General features: G+C 43.8%; 1 protein-coding gene across 1 annotated transcript in view; it reads right to left on the bottom strand.

Annotated features, from left to right (window-relative positions):
* Positions 1 to 19856, bottom strand: part of LOC128309742 (low-density lipoprotein receptor-related protein 1) — a 74510-nt gene that overhangs the window by 16474 nt on the left and 38180 nt on the right. The window contains exons 2-3 of the mRNA XM_053046206.1: positions 656 to 769; positions 42 to 572 (exon numbers count right to left, since the gene is read on the bottom strand). Coding sequence (XP_052902166.1) covers positions 42 to 572; positions 656 to 769 — 645 coding nt within the window. The remainder of the gene's footprint in view (positions 1 to 41; positions 573 to 655; positions 770 to 19856) is intronic.

Below are 19856 nucleotides of genomic sequence, written 5' to 3'. Positions count from 1 at the left end.
AACTGGTCTAAGGTTAGAGCAATATTAGCCTATGTACTTACAATTAACAGCAGTGCAAGTGTTACCCTGCCTCACGTATCCCGTGGTACAGCTGCACTGATACGACCCCGGCTGGTTTTTGCACAACTGATCGCACAGGCCCTCGATCTGGCACTCGTCGAAATCTTCACAGACATTCCCATTCGGCTGGCTGTCTTTGGCACAGAAGCATTTTGGACCTTCGGATGTTAACCGGCAGTCGTAGGAACACTTGAGCGCGTCGCAAGCACTCGTTGGTGCACTGGCCGTCGCTGTATTGTTGCTGGAGCAGTGCAGCTCGTCATTGCTACAGTCCCATTCTCCGTCACAGAACCGATCTATCTCCAAGCACTTGCCATCACCGCAGAGGGCTTGCGTAGGGAGACATTTCTTGTGCTCACGGCACATCAGCGATTCTTCGTCCGAGTTGTCCACCATGTGGTACTGCTCCACCAAACCGCAATCTACATCACCATCGCACGTCCAATCGAGGGGGATGCATCGATTCGACAACTTACAATGAAACATACCTTCGTTGCATGCATGAGCTTTATCTGCGCGCGTAAAGATGAGAAATAGTTCGTAATTCGCACGGTAACATATTGGGTAGGTGTCAGGTTAGTTTTCTTCAACTCACCACAACCGACTTCATCTGAGCCGTCTGAGCAGTCGGCAGAAGTATCACATCGCCAGAGTGCAGGTATGCATTTGCCATCCATCATACACGTGAACTGTGTCTGTGAACATGTAACTGAAAGATAACATAAATATTAATGCGGTTAGTATAGATCAACATAGCAATTGAATCGAATTTTGATAGTAGCTTTGGAAAAAAATCACTCTTTGTTAACACTGTAGTGCGATCGTATATTCGTACCAGCTGGTGTTTAGGTGGTCCCAAATGCATGATCTGATGCAAGATATGCATGTCTGATGAGAGTGACGACAACAATCAAAGCGATATCACACAACGAGACCATTCTATCGTGTTAATCTCTGCTGGATAAAGCAAAATGACATCTAGTGTGCATTGCAAGGTTGCAAACAAACCGGGTTGATCCTACGCACACTGAAATGAAGTGCAGGGCTTGCAGCGCAACACTTTTGGCGTTGGTTCAAAAAGCCCAATCAATCAATACGCATGCCGGGAGCATTTCTAGACGAACAATTACATTCGACAACATGCAACGTCCTCATTCACGGTTGGCTTTTTTTTTTCTTCTTTCAGTTGGACAGCTGACCGAACAATCCTTCTACTGATGTGCATCACGTTCGACCATGCATCAATGGTTCCGAAGAGCACGGCCAAATTAAGCTGGAGGGCTTACTAATAAAAATCACCCAGCGACTGATTGAATCAATCCAATTGTATATCACTGCTTTATTTGCAATTTATATTTGATTCACTTTGATTGACGTTCGACCACCAGGCACCATTTCACTCGCAACGCATCCATTATCTCCGCGTCGTCCTCGGCCATAGTGTCCTTTCGCCAGCAGCAAAACCCAGCTACAATGTGTGGGGGTGTGTGTGTGTGTGTCCGCTCGGCTAGGTTTTTGTTCCGCCGGTGCGCTGGTAGTGTAGCGGCGGTCGTTTTATTTCATTTCTTTGCTACTTCAACCATCCGTTAACGAACCCTGGTCACTTTCCGTCACTTTCTCCAATTTCCTCCGCCAATTTATTCAAGTTCGGCGGTGGAGAAACCAAATTGATGACGGTACGCTGTGTTTGAAGTACTAATTGTTTTGCATTTTTGAACTCATTTCCATCGTGTGCCGTTGTGACGCGCGGGTCTGTTAGTTTAGTTGTTTTATTTCGTTTTTTTTTTGTTCTACTCGCCCGTTTAATACACTTTCGCGTGAGAGTGCCGTCATATTATCGCGTTTTATTTGTTCTATATATTTTCCATTCATTGCCCTTCGTCGTCTTCGGTCTGGAAAAATGGTACTGGTTGCACCGTTAGGGGGTTTTTATCACTCTTTCGGCTAATATGCGCACGTGCGTGCGTGAGTGCGTGTGTGTGTTTTGGTGTTGTCTGTTGCTGACAGTGATTTATTTCTCAACGCCGGTTGATGATGCGCGAACGGACAAAGAATAATGCACGAATTTGAGTAGCATGACCCGGGAGCATATTTTTACACCACATTCCAGTTACGGTAAATTCAAAAGCCCGTGGTGAAAAATGGCTATAAATCAAGCACGTTCAAAAAACTTCAGTGCATAATGAACCAAGCATCAGTATTCAATCAGCAATTTAATTGTAATTACCAAAGAACCTTTCCTCGATTGAGGTGTTAAGTGGTGGAGCTTTTCTAAATAATATTCCTCAGCTCTCCCGTGCGTGCTGTCGGCTAACGGTCGACTAATAGCAGACCACCACTGGAATAGCTCAGCTGGACGCGATACTCATGCAAGTGCCGAGAGCGTACGACCGAGATAACTTCTTGGGAAGACGAACAGCGCATAAGATCCTTAATTTCCTTAAGATCACAGTCCGCTCGTCGTTGTCGATAGGACGCTTCTCTGGGCACACGGGTCAATACACCGGCACCAGCTTGTTTGCACAGTGGTTTGTTGTTGTGTTGCGTGTATCGAGCAATTTAGCAGCACATAATGGTTGGCCCAGTGTGGGGCCAAGGGACCGCGGCTGTATGTACAAAGCAATTAGTAAACGACCATACCGGTCAAACCGAAGTGGCATGCTATGCACGCTACTGTTCACCTGCGCGTATGCTGCAGAAACAACATTGAAACTATTGTTTGCACAGTAAATTACTACCCATTCGTAAGGATGTTGCAGAGCGATGCACTGGTAAGTAGTTCAACGCTATTTATTTTGTTCAAGTGGTAGAGATTTTTGTGCTTCTTGAATGCAAGCAAATGCTCGGCAGGGTTTAATTCCCTGGTCAAGTGGTTAAACTATCTTTCGCACAAACATTCAAAGTGCTGTTTAAATACTAAGCGGGCAGTGAAGAGATTTCACCGGTTCATTAGAAACAGTACTAATTTGCTTCATCATTTATGGACTAATCTGATTAAAGAAACATTGCATTTGCTATCAGGTGGAATGTATCGTCAATCGCTCGATAACCAAGCAGACTATCCGGGGATAGACACTCAAATTGTATTATTATCACCAAGATCGTTGGCGTTTATCCGGCGAGTGTAATTTTCTTCCTCGAAAGCATCTATTATCGCATCTTAAACGCCCAATATGCCATCTAAATGACATTTGAAAGGAAAAGATGATACGAATTCAAACGGAATCAGAAAGTCCAAGCACGTCGACATTAAGGACGGGCATTTGAAGTAGCAGGAACGCGAATTCTGGCACGTGCCGCCATAAAACGATCCATTCTGGGCATAAACCGCCGGCCAGGAGCACATTCTCTAAAACGACGAATCAATATCAAATAAAAGATCTCGATAGACCTTTGGTTTTTTTTCCATCACAATTTGCGTCAATGGTGATGACCTCTGCTGGATTTGTCGTGTCGGGTCGTGTTCCGGTCCGGGAAACCAATCAAATGCGGAGGGCTGTTGCAGTGATTGCATTAACATGTACGATCTCTTGAGCTGAAAGGGAACATTCAGCTTACGAAAATGCATGTTTCGCTGCTCTCCAGTACGATGATGGGTAAAGGAAATTTGAAACCTTGCCTCAAAATATACCATGGCGCAATACAGTGCGGCAACAAACAGACAATGTTTTCCCTGTTTGGCATTGTGCTTTAAATTAACAGTGCGACAGACAGAGAAACAGAGACAGCGTTGTGTGTTTGTGTGTTGTGTGTTGTGGTGCACAAGGAAAATCCGCGCTGCAACACGCTACTGTAAGGTTTCTTCGTAGAAAAGAGTTCCCGATTTGTCCATAACCGCATTACTGCAACCACAATTGTTTAAACAAGAGCACACACATGTTGACCTCGTTTAGGAGATTTTGAGTTCTTTTGACGGGTATGGAACCGTAGTGTGCAGATTAGTATAGCTTTAAAGGAATGTTTGAACATTAAAAAATGTCTTCACCAATTCGGTGCGCAATTTGTAAACATTACACTCAAATTTACACTGCTTCAAACCAGCCATCATTGTAAAATAAATCCCTTAGGGTCGATATTAAGGTAGACTTACTGACCAGGTTTAGACGAGTTTTTCTTTGTTCTTTTTCTGGAGGTTGAAGGATTTGAGTTAAATTTAAGACAGGACTTTTTGTACCACAACCACCGTAAACCCATTATAATCATCATCGTTCATTTTGCATAGCTCGGCGAGACGTTGGCAATGAGAAAATCCGAAAAGTGCTGACTCCAGTACGAATATGCTCTTTGTTTATACGCCAAAGTTGGTACGCTTGTGGGATAGTATAAATTTTAAAATTCTCCCACCAAACTATGAATCCTCAGCAATGGCTTTTGCCAGTGGGCGACACACAGCTGCTTTTAATATTGCTTCAAATTAAAATTTAATGTTCTCGTTTCACTGAAAGGTTGCAAATGTTGTCTGGTAGGTACCGGGTACGTGAATTGTCGAGTGGATGGGATTTTGGATCGGCTTTTGGTCCGATCTGTCCGTCACACACGTTTACGCATTACTTTGCTTCCTGTGCAAGATCCGCTACCCTGTGCACTGTGGTGAGAGGGGGATCAGAAAAAATTTTTATCTCGTCCCTTTTTCCGGACGCCAAATGGTTGGGCAAAGGGATTTTGCAAAGGTAGCAGCAAATCCCAGGGCCATTTACACCGTACCAGGATTATAAGATGATGAAAAAAGGGACACCATCTACATTATCCCCACCGGTACCAGCAATGCAGAAAGGTTTTCGGATGTGATTCTTTTGTGACTCTACATTCGGGGACGTACTTGGGGGGTTTGGCCAGTTAAGAGCATTACATTACGGGTGTTGGAATTACATGCACTTAGCTACACGTATGATCGCACTCGAATGTTTAGCACTCAACCGCACCCGTAGCCCGGCTGGTATAGAGATAAAGGGGCAACAAAGAAGTTTACTCCTCATAAATTATTCAACGAATCGATTAAATCAAATCGAAACCAATACACAAAACGTCCAGCCACGGTCTGCTTGCGCGGAAACATTGACATGCATTTCATTTATGCTGGAGTATCGGTACACCATTTCTGGGGAAGGCTTACCCATTTTCCGAAGCGACTGCAGCGGAAGCGGAATGATAGATAAGCGCTTTAGCCAACGAGGTGTAAACCTAGGGGACGATACAACCGAAACAAACACCACTCATCGGACATCCGGGCAAAGGAACCGGTGCCATGGTAGCGGTGAAATGGCGTGCGGGCTCGAGACACCGAGAGGCTGAGCCTTGGACGAAAGCAACCCATTATTAATTGAAGGATTGGCCATCGGCCAGCTTGGGTTTGATACCATTCTCACACAATAAAGCTAGCCGTATCGGTTGTCGATGGGTTGTGTTTTTTGTTCGGGTTCGTATAGATTATTTATTCAGTGCACATAAACGCATTGTATGTCGGAAATGGGGATTTTGTGGAAAATAACGAGACGGTTTCAAAATTTTGACTAACAACAGATAGCTTTTTGAATTGCATGTTCTGTTCTGCCTGAACGGAACTAACATGGTTTAAACATTAAACATAGAATGCCTTTAAAATTCACGAAAACACACACACACACGAATGGAAATCAGAATTTGAATATTTGAAAACAAATATAATCCGTTCGGATTTGCAGAGCTGGCTTCGATTAGAACAATCATTAATTATAAAACTGCAGCTAGGATGTAATCGATACCGCCTGCTGAGCATAATTCATTGCAAATCCCGTACGCGTGCACGTATGCTTTATGCGCGCGAGCATGTCCCAGCTGGTCCGAGAAGCGGATATCAATTTATTTCATTTCGCCACTGATATATTCCGCCTTCGTACGAAATAATTTAAGACCCCGTAGTTGAAATCGCTTAAATATGTATATGAAGCAAACGCGTTGGCAGCGACTAGGACCCACCCCCAGGGCCGGTTATCATTAATAAATGAGTGCTACGCGAGAGCAAAACAAAAACTAATCAATTCCAATACGGCAGACACTGTTGGTGGGGTGGGGATTGCTGCACGCCGTCACCTGTTTGCATAAATTAGTGCCGTCGCTGGTAATGGTAAATCGCAAAACGTTGTTTGAATAATGCGTCCGATCGTTCATCATCTTCACTCCTGTGTGTATGCGTGTATCGAGTCACGAACGAAAAGTCCATAATCACGACCGATAATGAATGCCGCTTCTAGTTTTGCTGTTTGCCTGTTTACCCAGGTTGTGTTTGCTCAGGTTAATGTAGCCTAGACAAGATGCGGGATTAAGTAAACAGTTGCTAAAGCAAGTCACCGGTTGCAGTTGCAAGCTCGTGCATGGTAAATAGCTGTGTCCATATTTGCGGATAATTTACTGCTATTGTATGCCATTGATCGTATTGATCATTCGGAGCGGGGGTGATTTCCCTGCCAGTTGGTGTCTTCTTCTACCAGCATTAGCGCAAAAAGTGAACGAAGCCGCATAACAATTGTGAGGCTCATCTGTGAAATTAAGGTGAGACTATCTCGCTTTCTCGTTAGGCGGCAGTAGAAAGCGATGCACGACCACGCTTCAGATGATTAATTGGTAATCAATACTCATTAAATTACCGAGCCTATCATTATTGCAAACTAAAAGCGGTTGCGGTCAGCTGGGCGGGCAAGCGTGGGAAGTTAAAAGCGGTCCGATTACGTTAGGAGTCGTACAGCCAGACAAACCAACCGAACCTGTTTCACTGGTACCGTCCGTCGCTATTGATGTGCTCCAGGCGAGCGCAACTAATATCAATTTCATGCACATGCACTGCACTGGGATAGATGCAGGATGGGAGGATGGATTTGTTCGGATACTTCCGGGTGTCCGGGGCAAAGGTGACGAAATTGTTACTGAAATGGAACTAATGCGCAATTCCAGTAGTCACTACGGAAGCAACAGGTTTCATGTTGCAGCAAACATTCAAGCCAAATTCATGTGCTTTAACCGAAAAGCCGTATGAAGTTTCATATGCCGAAATATGTACGATTGCATCTGCTATCTGTGCATTGTAGAACAAAGTTTCACTTACCAGAAAATTCGGATCATCCATTAAGGAAACGAGAAGAAATTGTGGCCAAAGCTCCGTATTTTAAAAGTTCATCATGTCAAACATAACAATTAACTCACATTATGGACACATTTAACCTCGGGCGAGAAAATTCCATTATTTACATGACAAAAACAAGCGATGCCGCAAATCCACTGTATGAAATGCTGGGCAAACCCAGAACGGGGACACACCATTTTTCGCTGCACTAATGGGCGAGTGGTGCAAAGCAAAATTCGCCCAACCCCAAAGTGGTGGAACCCCGCGGTCGAACGTTTTTGTGTTGACATCTTCTGCTCATTACCATTTACGTATAATTATACAAAATGGTACCTTTCCCGCTCTCCCCGCAGTTCGTTCCAACAGGGAGCACAAAGTAGTAAAAAGGAATACAAAATAGTGTTTCGCTCCGGGGTGCCATTGGTCAGTGGTATGCAAAACAAAAATGGAGCGAAAAAAGAAAAACAAACTAAAAGGACGCGTACAGTGACGTGGGCAGAAGGATGAGTTGTTATTTTTTTGTGTTTAGCTACCGACGTTTACTTTACGCGTTTTTGTTTTAATAAAAGTTGTTGATCCCTTCCGTGGAGCTTTTGTTTTATGTGTTGTGGAGCATGAGGCAAACTGGGTTTAGGGAAGAGAGGGAACAAAAAAAAAAACAAGCACAAATCCTTGGTTTTGCACCGAAAAGTGTGGCATCTAATTACGGCAATACCACCATGTCAACAGAATGCCATTTGAACAAACAATGCGCGTCTAGTCGACACGGTGGTTGACCGTAACCAAACAAACTCCTTTTGCATGCGAAGGAGTGAGAAGCTGCGAGTGAAACAAAAAAAACAAAGTAAGCTGGTTAAAAGCTCACCGTACGCATCACCTCGCACCGAACTGCATTTATGTTGTGTGGAGGAAGCCACAAGATTGGGTCGAATAATTAAAATCTGTTAGTCCCAAATTGAAATGATCTTTTTAACCCCTAAAGTACTTTAGATGGTTACCGTCCGACTCAGGAAAAATCGTCCGTGTCTTCTGTGGGTAAAAGTTTGTATCTATGGCCAGCCGTTACCTGGTGGGTTGGAACATTTTCTCTGCTCTGCATTTTCATTCTTACACGCGGGAACTCATTCCTGCTTTGGTTTTAGGTCATTCCGGTTGATCGTGTCTTGAATCTTGTGGGTGAGCTTTTATTTTTACCTTTACGCGTGCAAGTTTTTTTCCCAAGGTCTCGGGTATTCACGTTGAATGACAGCTTCTTTGTTTTTTTTTTGGCTCACACAAAGCGCACCCGGTGAAAGAACGGATCAGAAAAGCATGAACTAAACAGCACAACTGTGGGAGCATGGGCTGTGGCTTAAAACCGATGCTACGAACAGCAGGCGAGGATACCGAGGAAGGTCCTTGCTTGTCTTTATTCTCACCACCGGATAATTAAATGGACGTATCAGGAGTTCTGTGGGACTGACCATCGCCCTTTTTTGCCATTCATTCAGGGCCGGGGCTGTCCAGTTCATTCGCAATGGAGAAAAAAAAAACAGAACCCGCGCGAAGCAGCCGGGCGTAAAAAATAACGGGTTCGGGTTATGCGGAAGATCCGAAGAAAAGTGACAAAGTAATTAAAAGAAGGTAAAAGTTGATCAATTTCTTCTGCTTCGCTGCATCGGACGACCGCTGCTGCCTAATGAAATTCTCATTAGCCGGCCGGACCCAATGTGATTGATTACGTTTGACGATGGGTATGCGGGTTCGTTACAATCCTCGGTGGTCCCGGGGCTATATAATCTTTCCCGCTGTATCAAGCGAGTTTTACTCTGTCCTTTTTTTTTTAATTTGTCGGTGTATTTTTGTCTTCCATGCTGGTAATTGTAGTTTAGTTTGTCGCGCAGTCCACGAAAGGATGAAAAATGGGAGGATTTTCGAATCCAAAAAAAAAATTTGCTAAACACAGCAATTTTTTTACAAATTTAACCACCGGTATTCTTTTCACCACCGAAATTCTGTTTCCGAGAGACTTATCAAACAGAAAAGCTTGAACATTTCCAATGGAGACGCCCAGTCATTTTGCGTTGTGTGGCATCAACAGTTTCAAAACAACGCTGCGTTTATTCGTGCACAAATCTGGCTTCATGTCATGAGATATCCACAGTTACACGCTGCAAACTGCTTCTCATTTTCTGCATGTAACCAATCCCATACGAACACCTTGTTACACATAAATCCCCTACACACACACTCACGCGTGGCGCTTGTTTTGCAGTGCAACGATGTGAGTGGAATTAATTACAGTAGCAGCATGGTGCAAAACTCGCGAGAAACCGCTTGTCGCAACATAGCCTACGCTGCGAGGTTCTAGCTTGAAATCCACAGCCGAAACGTAATCTGACAGTGTGTTCGAGTATATCGCGTGTTCCATGCTTGAAGAGCCTTTTGACAGAAATCGTATCTGGCGTGCAATGACGATATGTACAAAGAGAAAACTACATTTCCCACCGTTATCCGATGTATGATACAAACAAATACAAAAACGATATGCGCCATACAGTAGAGCTTCCTGTTTGTATCAAAACGAAAAAAAAAATACTCCTAGTGATGGAAACTTTTACATCGCATTCATCCTTGCATGCGTTTTATGCAGTTATGCAGTCTATCGAGGCGCAAACAATCCAGAGTTATTTCGTTCATAATTTGGAAAGTTCGCCGGTAGCTATGAATTATTCGTATTTAGTGGAAATTCACATTATGGCTGAATTATTGAAGCAACGTTTTTTTCGCAATAATCGTCAAAATTTAAATGCTCAAATTAAAAGCTTTCTATTTGTGTCTAAAGACATTTATTCCAAACGCTATCGCTATTAAACCCTCCTTAGGTTGGTTTAATTTTGGAACCGTAACAATATATCAATTACACCCGGGAGACAGTCGGACGCTAAAGTAAAACAAAAGAAACATTACGGGCTAATCCATTTCCCCCGAAATCGCAACAAGCTGGATGTAATTCTTCATTTGAAATCCCATCTCTATTTCGTTTTGTTGCAATCGCTGACGAAGCAACAATTTTATGACGAGCTGGATTACGATGAACTTCCACGTTGGCTTTCGGTCCAGTTTGCTCCATGCCTAGCGAGCGTACGGCAAACCGGAACCAAATAGCAGCCAGTTGAGCTTATAAGCGAAATCGAAAGCAGCTTACGGGAAATCGCCATCGTCCACAAGGATCCGGTACGTTTGTGTCTTTCCCACCATCGCTTAACAGTCGCCACTTCATCAAAGAAGCGTCGTCCGAGGCATGTACGACTGGAGTGCTTGTCGTACGCGCCGCCACGCGGTATGTTAACGCCACATGGGCGCTGCGAATTCTTCGGTCAGATTACAACAGACTAATAACGATTAAGGGTGTTTGGCTTGATATCGACCACATCGAAAATGGGCAACTCCTCGAAAAACACTGCTCAGCTCTGGTTGTCCACTGGTCGGCATCGAATGTTGGGTTAGCGTAAACCTAATGCTACTGACGCAACCATCGAAAAATGTCGTTTTTCATCCATCAGTGACATCATGCTGGAATGTCTTGAGGGACAAGCGAGAAAAAAACCGCCCTGGGACTGGGTGCTGATGATGACTAACGTGCGTAATTTTCGTTCACTTCACTTTATCGCTTTGTCGTTGTGTTCCATTCGCAGTGGGTTTTGATCCCCCAGTCCACACCGTCGTGCGATCCTTTTGCATTCATTTGTACGCTCGCTCTGGCAAAGGATCCAGATTTTTACGGTATGCTGATACTTCTGGGTTTTACGGAATTTTCAGAATCGATTAAGATAGCAGCAGAGTATGATGGCAACGAAGTAAAAAGGAGAGGAGATTTGTCCTATCATTATCTTGATGGCAAGCACACGGAACATCCTCATCTTCGTGGTGGAACGTAGCGATTTGAATGAATCGCGATGTGGAACAGTTTACTGCCGGTTCCCTCTTTCGAGGCACGAGTTATCCTCGGGACCGGGAGACCGGTAGTAAACGAACGAATGGCGTAAAGTGAAGCGCCCGCAACGAGTTTGCTAAGATACAAGGTATCGCACATTAATCGTGCTCTCGTGCCGGCACGTTGATACTTCCGGAAAGGTTCCGTGAAGGGCGTGTACCACCGACAGACGAGGAACATAATTTTCCCCGGTACTTGTTGTAAATGAATGTTTAATGAACGACATCCGTCGTCGTTGTCGGGCAGCTGATGTCGGCTTTTTAGAATTTACTCGACGGACAGGATGGGCTTTGGGAACCATTTGTCTTAAAGTTCGCTGTACGCAGGACAACAAAAGCTTAAGAAACATCTCTCCGCACAGTGGTGAAAAACATTTCAAAATGTAACACGATGGCAAACCGAGAACTACTTCGAACAAAATGAACGAATTGGAGATTTATAGTCATCGATTACGGGGTAGAAATGAAATGTGCTGATTTATCGCACGATACGCTTCCATTCGGAAGCGACTCGTTCCGTGCCGAAACTGAAAACTTTCTACTGGGGAAACACTTTCGACAGCATGACAAATGGCTCTAATTAGTCGCACAATCAGTCAAAAATGGCGTGGCGCAGGTGACAAAATAAGTATTGACTTTTGAAGTTCCTTATGCTGTGATCGTACCGTGTGCAACAACAACAGCACGTCTCCTTTTGTCTTACTGGTGGCTGGTGGAACATTTTCCTTCTGGCTTTCATGCCGTACCTTCCACCGTTTGGTATCGTTTTGCAGTATAATTGTGAAATTTATTCTCCAAACAAATGAAGTTTGCTGAAAGTTTGCGAGGGCGAAAACTACTTCTTGCGTGCAGACGTCGGCAATTGGTTCTGCTTAGCCACATTATCATAAACAAATTTCAACCTAGTTTTGATTAATTAAAACTTGGACTAACGAGCATTAAGCTACCGAGCTCGCACAGCGGTGAATGTGTGTCTATTGGCGGGCGGTTTTGCGCGTGTTGCTAATGGTGCGACTGCTGATGATTCTTCACGAAACAATTGAGCGCAAATGGAGAAGGAATGAAGTCAGCAACTGCAGATGGCTTCCACAAAACTGACCGCGCTCAACTGCCCATTAGAATACAAAGTTCCTGTGCTAGCGCTTCACAACATTCGCTTTCGTTTATTTGCCATTGCCCTAAGGATATTAATTTCGCGCTTCACTGAATGGAATGGACAGAAAAAAAGGCCGCAGTGTTGGAGATTCTCCTTTTAAGACATTTTATGATCCGAATTGTACGTAAATTGTGTTTCATTCATTCCGGCCACTCTGGTGCCGGTCCTGCCATCCTGGTGTTGCTGTATGCATTTTTTTAGACTACATGCTACGAGAAGAGAATAAAACAATGCGCGGAAAAAATCCCTCTAATTGCACCAAGAAATAAAAGTGGATGCGTATCAAATGAGGGAGAACCGCGGATCAACGCGTCCACTGTCTAAAAAGGGGCGCGAAAACGAAGGCCAACAACATCCCGCTTTCAGAACGGACGCTGCACTTTATGATTTTATTTTCCGATTGCTTTCACCTTGTTATTCGGTGAACTTTTTTTTGCCGTGCCGGAGTAGCATTTAAGAAGAGCACAATAAATTTTGAATGGTACGCGCAGTTCGTCTCACGTAAACATCTTCAATTTGGAAATGGCAACAGTGGCAAAAGAAGCGTTCAGTAAAAGTTTCCCCATCTATTTATATCTTCCAAACGTGCAGCTTGGTTGCAAATGTGTGTGACGTCAGCAATAGAAAAAAAATATACGACGAAAGGAGTTTGTATTTCACTCTCCACGTAAAGCAATATCGACGAAGTTTTCCTGCAAACATTCTACGACTCGCAGTAGGTGACTCGGAGCTGTTTCATCATCAAACTCACCTAAGCTCTAGCCCAGCAGCTTATCCAAACGGTCCGAAGAAATTCATTTTGACTCACCGTAAACTTTGGAACGATTGTCTGTGACGTTTTAATTTGATTAGAAAACTTTCGCATCCCTCGTCGTAGGTGCACCCAGCCGTTTTTTACAACTGGATGTCACATGGCCGCGGACCGTGGGCACCGAGAGAGTGTCGACGGCTAAACTTGGCGACTTTGAAGCGAACGTTACGTAATTACTGCGAAAGTGTTTTCACAAGATCCTGTAATCAGGTCGTTTCGTACAGACGTTTCGTTCCGTACAAATTAATTTCACAAAGAAGTCGTCAATGAGTACGCTAATCACGTTACTCCTGTTAGCAAGACTATTCCTCGTGCCAATTACAGAGATTAAACGTGTTATATTGATAACATGCTGTGCTCGTTTTACATCATCGGTAAGTAAAACATCAAACAGTGGAGCCAAAAGGGGGAATGACAATAATCCTGATCGACAATCACAAATGTAATCGTAGCTCAGCATTGGAAAGACTGAAAAATCATACACATACAGTTCATCACGACGCAGCGCAACGGATGTACGATTTCCACTATTTATTTAACCTTTTGATAACCATGCTAAAACGAGCCGTACGCAGATTTTGATCTCCGGTAGACACAGCAGTCATACCAGACATCATAAACACACGTACAGGCAGAGCATGAACGTTCGCTGATGTCGGAGTGAATGGAAAATCCAGATAAAAATAATACGTTTCAGTCGTCAATAAATGTCATGTGCAGCGGAGTACGGCACAGAAACCCTTTGGCAACGCGTTCCCGGAAATCTAAGGTATTCTCTCTATCACCTTTTTGCCGGGGTTCGTTGTTTGCTTGGAGTTGGAACTAGCTGGAGTGGGATATGTTTTTACACATCAATACCGAAGCAGCGAATGGTTGCGTGCCGGAAAGCACGAGGCTGCAAACAAACAAACCGTTGGGAAAAAACAAAATAAACGAACAAATGAACGGAACGCCGTTCCTTTCATCGGAAAACAGCTTAACAGGCATTTTCTCTGGGGTGCGGATTTTTTGTCCGGAACTCGACGCATTCGAATGGGTGAGTTTTATTTTATCTCATACAGTACAGCCTTTATCAAGTACAGCCTTTATCAAGGATTGTTAAAATATCCCTGAACAGAAAATCGTTTTTCTCGCTTATTCGCTAAACGTAGAGAGAAGGACGTAATTATCTGTGTTGAATGGAAACATCAAATTTACCTCAACAGCTGGAGGAGTTTTGCAGAAAAAAGACTATTAATAAATATTCTAGCACGTGTTCCAATCATTGCCATAAATAGAAATATGCCTGTGTTACATTGAAATGAACATATTACTTGTGAAACAATTTTGACGAAGGAACAGCACGACAAAGCACACATACGAGTAAATTCTTCGAAAAAAAAACACTCCATACGCTCTTTTCCCACTGATTTCGCTGCCTAGAAGCTTCAAGCACTGCAAGACAAATAAAAGAAAAGGAGCATCAGTTTCGGCGCTCACTTCAAACCAACACGTTTTGCTGGTGTTCCGTTTCGTACGCGAACGCTAGCAGAATAAAATTTGAAAACCCTCCTATAGAAAGGAAGCGTGAAAGAAGGACGCAGCAAAGCCAAAACCAAACAGCAGCAGAAAGAGTTTATCCAACGGCGCTGAAAGATCTTGAGTGAAAGTGTGATGCCGATCGCAAAGATAAACACAGCTGGAGTTTTTCCAGATCATATTTATTCAGGACGCGTTGCCGATGATGACAACCGCACCCACAAGAAGGCTTGTATCGGGGGAGGGAAGTTTTTTTTCTCGTAAAAAATGGTTTCTTACTTTCGGTGAGAATAATTCGGTAGCTAGTACGGGAGAGTGAAAGTGACCGAGGAAACAATAGCAATCGCTAGAATCTGTCCCATACAGTACCAACAGGGAAAGAAAAACAAAACACTAGCACTAATACTACGAAAACCTGAGTAATGTATGCCGATGAATGAAATGTGCTTATTATTTCTCTAATGTCTTCTAAACGCGGACCTCGTCCTGTGGCGTTCCATTTCGTCGTCGTCGCCGTCGTCCATACGCGTGTGATACAAGAATCAGTCACATCGTTCAGCGGTGCAATAAAATGATATTTATGGCTCGACACGCCGACCAACGTCAGTACGCACCGAGGCTCTCGCCGAGTGTTTCAGAATAGAATTTACCACCTTTCGGTAGGCGGTAACGAGGGCCGAGATTTGTAATCTAATAAAAGCGTACTAATAAAATACCAACCACCGGCTAAATAGCTGTCTAGAGCAAACAACAGCAACACCCCAAAAAAACGTAGCCTGGAAGAAAGCTATTTTATGGTTCCCGAAAGGGACTGCGCGTCTAAAAACTCGCCTCGTGTGCACGGTTCGCTTGCCACCGGTTCCATGAATACAGCCATCGATGTAAATGACTTCATATTCCACGAATTAATGAGCAATCTATTTGCTGCTCCACTAACCGACGCTGTACGCCCGCTTACACGATCACGCCTCTCGTTGCAGAAAATCGGATTTGCATGCCATTAGGCAGAAAGTCAATATACGAATTCGCACGGGCTCCATCGGCCGGTAGTGTGGGGTAAACCGCAGGGCCGTTGCTTCTGGTGAATAATTGGAGCAAAATTCAATTAGAACTTTCATCGAAACCGAAGGAAAACTGCCAAAATAAGGTTCCGCACATGAGCGCGTTCGATGGAAGCGGACTTACAATAGAAATAAAAGGCTTTTGAGGGCCATGCTGAACATGCTCTGGCACTGTTCCTTCACATCCCAAGTTGTGGCACGTGAGCAATTTGGACCAGGAATCGATTTGAAGTTCGTTCTAGCTACTGCTAGAGAAAGAATAAATAATTTACAACCGAGCCCACCGGAGCTCATGCAATTGTAATCGAAAATGGAAAAAAGTTTATTCCCACTGCGCTAAAACGTTCAGCCATTAGGGGATGGTTCTTGCTGATGCCATGCAACTTGCACTAATAATGGCCGCCATTAAGTTGGGGGGTTAAACGTGCTTTAAAGTTTCCAAACTATGCCATGAATAATAGAGTTGTCTTGGTGCAGTCGGTTTCCCGGTTTGCCGTGCTGCTGAGGTCAAAGTAGATATCTGGCAAAGTTGCAAGGCTACCAGGAATCAATGATTCGCATGCAACGATCTAGTCAATCACCCTGCCTTCCCTGCAGCTAGCGAGCGGAACTTAGAAAACCGACACAATTTAGTCCACAAGCTGCAGGCATACTCCCTGCCGTGGAAGAAGTCTAAATCGCCTCCATTTAGAACCCAACCCGAGACACCAAACAGGGCTGGGTAAAGTTTTTGCTTCGAAAGATTTCGACCGGAGGACCACGGGAAACCGAATGCAGGAAGCTCCTCGGAATTTTCAGCCAGCGACGAGTGTACCATAAAATATGCATGTGGAATGAAAACTCCGGCATCGGGTGTACAGCTGGTGCTGGATGAATTTGGTAAATGAAGGGCAGATGACTGGACCGAGAAGGCACAAGTACTGTCCTATCTTACCGAGAAGGGTTGCACGTCGATCAGTGACAGCATCTTGAAACGGACAACTCAAACGAAGACATTTGGCCCCACCGCCTTGCAAGGGACGCTCGTGAATGGTTGAGCAAACAGCCCTGAACGAATGTACGGATCAACTGAGACATTGTCGTTATATGGGCAAGCACTTTGCCAGTGCAAGAAGAACATTAAGGACATGAAATATATAGATATGTATGGCACAATCGTGCAGAAACGTTAACAAATGGTGCCGGTGAACTCGAGAAGTTGTCCCTTACTGACACAATTCGGTGTGCACATGACTCAGCTGCTAGTCCAATCCAGCCCGACGTTTACTTCTACATCTATCTCTTTAATAGGAGAAATAACCTGCTCGCACGAAATTTTCTTACCATCCACAGCTAGATTCTGCCGCATCATCCCTCAGGGGTCGCTACCAAGAGCAAACAACAAGTTTAATTACGTTTCCCTCTGTCGTTCTGTCAAAAATGAATTCAACAACTCATTCTACAATGTGTAGCGTACCACCACCTCCAGCACTGTTGTATTACTGCACGGTGGGAAGGATTTCTGTTTCATACCACTGTGCACTGTGCACTGCACTGCACACTGCGTCTGTTTGCATACGAAACTACCAGTTCCCCGGCAAAGAAAGATAGCTAAACGGGCACGGAGCACACAACGCGCGTCATATGGTGTTTTGCCACGCCGGCAAATGCATTTGCACCATAAGCGGACAGGGTGGCAGTCGGGGCCGGGAACTGTGTCTAGTAACTGGCAGCTGAGAGCTTACACTGCAAATACTGCATAATGGCCGGCTCCATGGTGTCTGTGTCGGAACGCTGCGCTGCTAATATCCACCACAGTGCAGCGATGCAGTTTGCTGGAGGAGGTTTGCTGCTTAACGAAGGATGCTCGCGCTGTAACAAATGACACGCCAGCGATCCTGTTCATTAGACACGGAGACAGTTACAAGGGTGCTTTTCGAGGGTCTGGATAGCGGTGGATGGTAGTGATTTGTTTTCTAAATCCATTAAAAGGGAGATAACCATAATGCACAGGGTAGTGGTTGCAGCCACGTTTCCATGACGAATGATCATAGTGTCGGCATAGTTATTAGTACAACTTAAATCATTATAATGTAACAATAAGCAAAGCTCATCATTTGAGGTTAAGGTCCCTGGAAATTAGATCACTCTCAGCCAAAATTGCTCATCGTTAACCAGGCGTCTCCATTAATTACCACGCGTCATCACTAACTACCAGGCGTCTCCATTAATTACCACGCGTCTTCACTAACTACCAGGCGTCTCCATTAATATTCAGTGTCTCCACTAATTACTCGATCGTTAAAAAAAAACTAAACAAATTTTCGAAAAATTAAACCACGTATGGAAACTATTTCATTAAAGCTATTTTATTTATAAGTTTCCCATTAGTATAAGTTGTAAGCATAGTGTTACATCACAATCCCCCTGTTCAACCGACAGTACTTTTCCGCAAAGAGCTGCCGAATTAGCATATGGAAATCAAAACTGTTGCTAGGAATCATGTGAGAAATCATGCAAATTTGTCCATAGCACCACACTAACCAAACCGTGTGCCACCAAGTGCTATCATACCGGCGTACCCAAGGGGAGATTATTTATGCACTGCAGATTCAATAGAAAATTTCTAATCTCATTCGGTCCCCAAGGCGTCCTTTCTTCGTGCTTTGCTCACATGGAATACGCATTGGAAAAGCGTACATTCAATGAAAGCATTGCATTTGTTTTAGGATAAAAGCAAGGTGAATTGTTTTCAGTTCGTTTTTTATTCTGTTTCTGTTTTCCATTAGCAAACTTAATGGCCTTGGGCAAATTTTATTTCATACGAAATAACATGTTCATCCTTAATGTGGTTCGCCTTTGTGCTCCAAAAATGTTGGTACATGACATCGACTGAATTATTTATTTCTGCAAAATAATTCCTCACTGGTACGAAACACAAAAGGCACAGATACAAGACAGTACGAGGAAATCTAGAGGAAATCTTTTAAACAACATAAATATGGATGGATATTTCAATAAATAATAACATCTTCTTCTACGTAACCTCAACCAATATCGCAAGACGTGCGGGCTTGTCCTGCAGCATCGCACTCCTGTGCAGAAAGGAAAAAAAAATTGACAGAAAATATTATGCCCTAAAGGCGGGACGGGATTTAGGGTTTAAAACCCAGAATTACGTGGGGCCAGAATCAATCAACCGGCGGAGGAAGAAGAACAGGAAACTTATGTTTAGTAAAGTCCTTAGAATTTTGAAGGTTGTGCCTGAAGCAGTTTGGAGAAAGTAAACTTTTTTTTATTCTCAATGAAATGCTCCCCTTTTTTTCCTTCCCTCCTCCAATGATTTTCATTACGCAAATGGAATCAGGAAAATGTTATTTATTTCTCCACTTTACTTCCACGTTTTTTTATGTTAATTCCGTTGTGGCTTGTATCGAGGTCAGTTTTATATGTATGGATGGTACGTTTCTAATGGATAGCAGCAACGCATTTGCCATGCGATGGCAACGTTCATTGTTTGTTGATGATGTCCTTGCTAGAAGCACGAGCAAACAAGTAGCATGTGACCTCTGGAAAAGTTTATCTGCGCTGTTGCTCCAGATAAGTCAAAATCCGCTTGTATACCCACACAAACATACAAAGTGTCCATTTTGCTACGGCGCTTTGCAATTCCAGTGCGAACGTCAACAGATATCATCATGAAATGGAAAATGAATCACTACATTGCAGCGGTTGGTTTCGCATTGAATGTGGACTGTCGCAACTACTATCTTATCCTAGCGCTCATCATCATCGGCGTCTCCTGGCCGATGTCGACTGACTGCCAGATGGATATTTCATGTCTTTTTTTTGCATTCGAAGCGCAGGATAAGCCATCAAGAAGAGGAACGCGCTATCATCCCGACACGTGTGTGGAATGTTGAAATAAAACATATATTGCGAGCGAAAATATTCTTGGCATGACGAGATAAATCAGCTACGGGCAGAAGACACGGCACACAAACATGGAATGTCATTTGGCATTCCGGTAAGCGCCGTGAGCCGCATGCATAGTATCAATCCAATATTCATAATGAAACATTCGAAGAATGCTCTGAACGTAAATATCGCTTTGGCAAGGAAAGATGATGGTCCCGTTTGGATTGGATTGAAATGACTAAAAAAATATTCTATCTGAATATCTACACCAAGGACAGGGAA

The sequence above is a fragment of the Anopheles moucheti genome, chromosome 2, assembly GCF_943734755.1.
Source record: "Anopheles moucheti chromosome 2, idAnoMoucSN_F20_07, whole genome shotgun sequence".
Classification (NCBI taxonomy): domain Eukaryota; kingdom Metazoa; phylum Arthropoda; class Insecta; order Diptera; family Culicidae; genus Anopheles; species Anopheles moucheti.
Note: the sequence above shows the minus strand (reverse complement) of the source record. Positions and strands in the feature narration are given on the sequence as shown.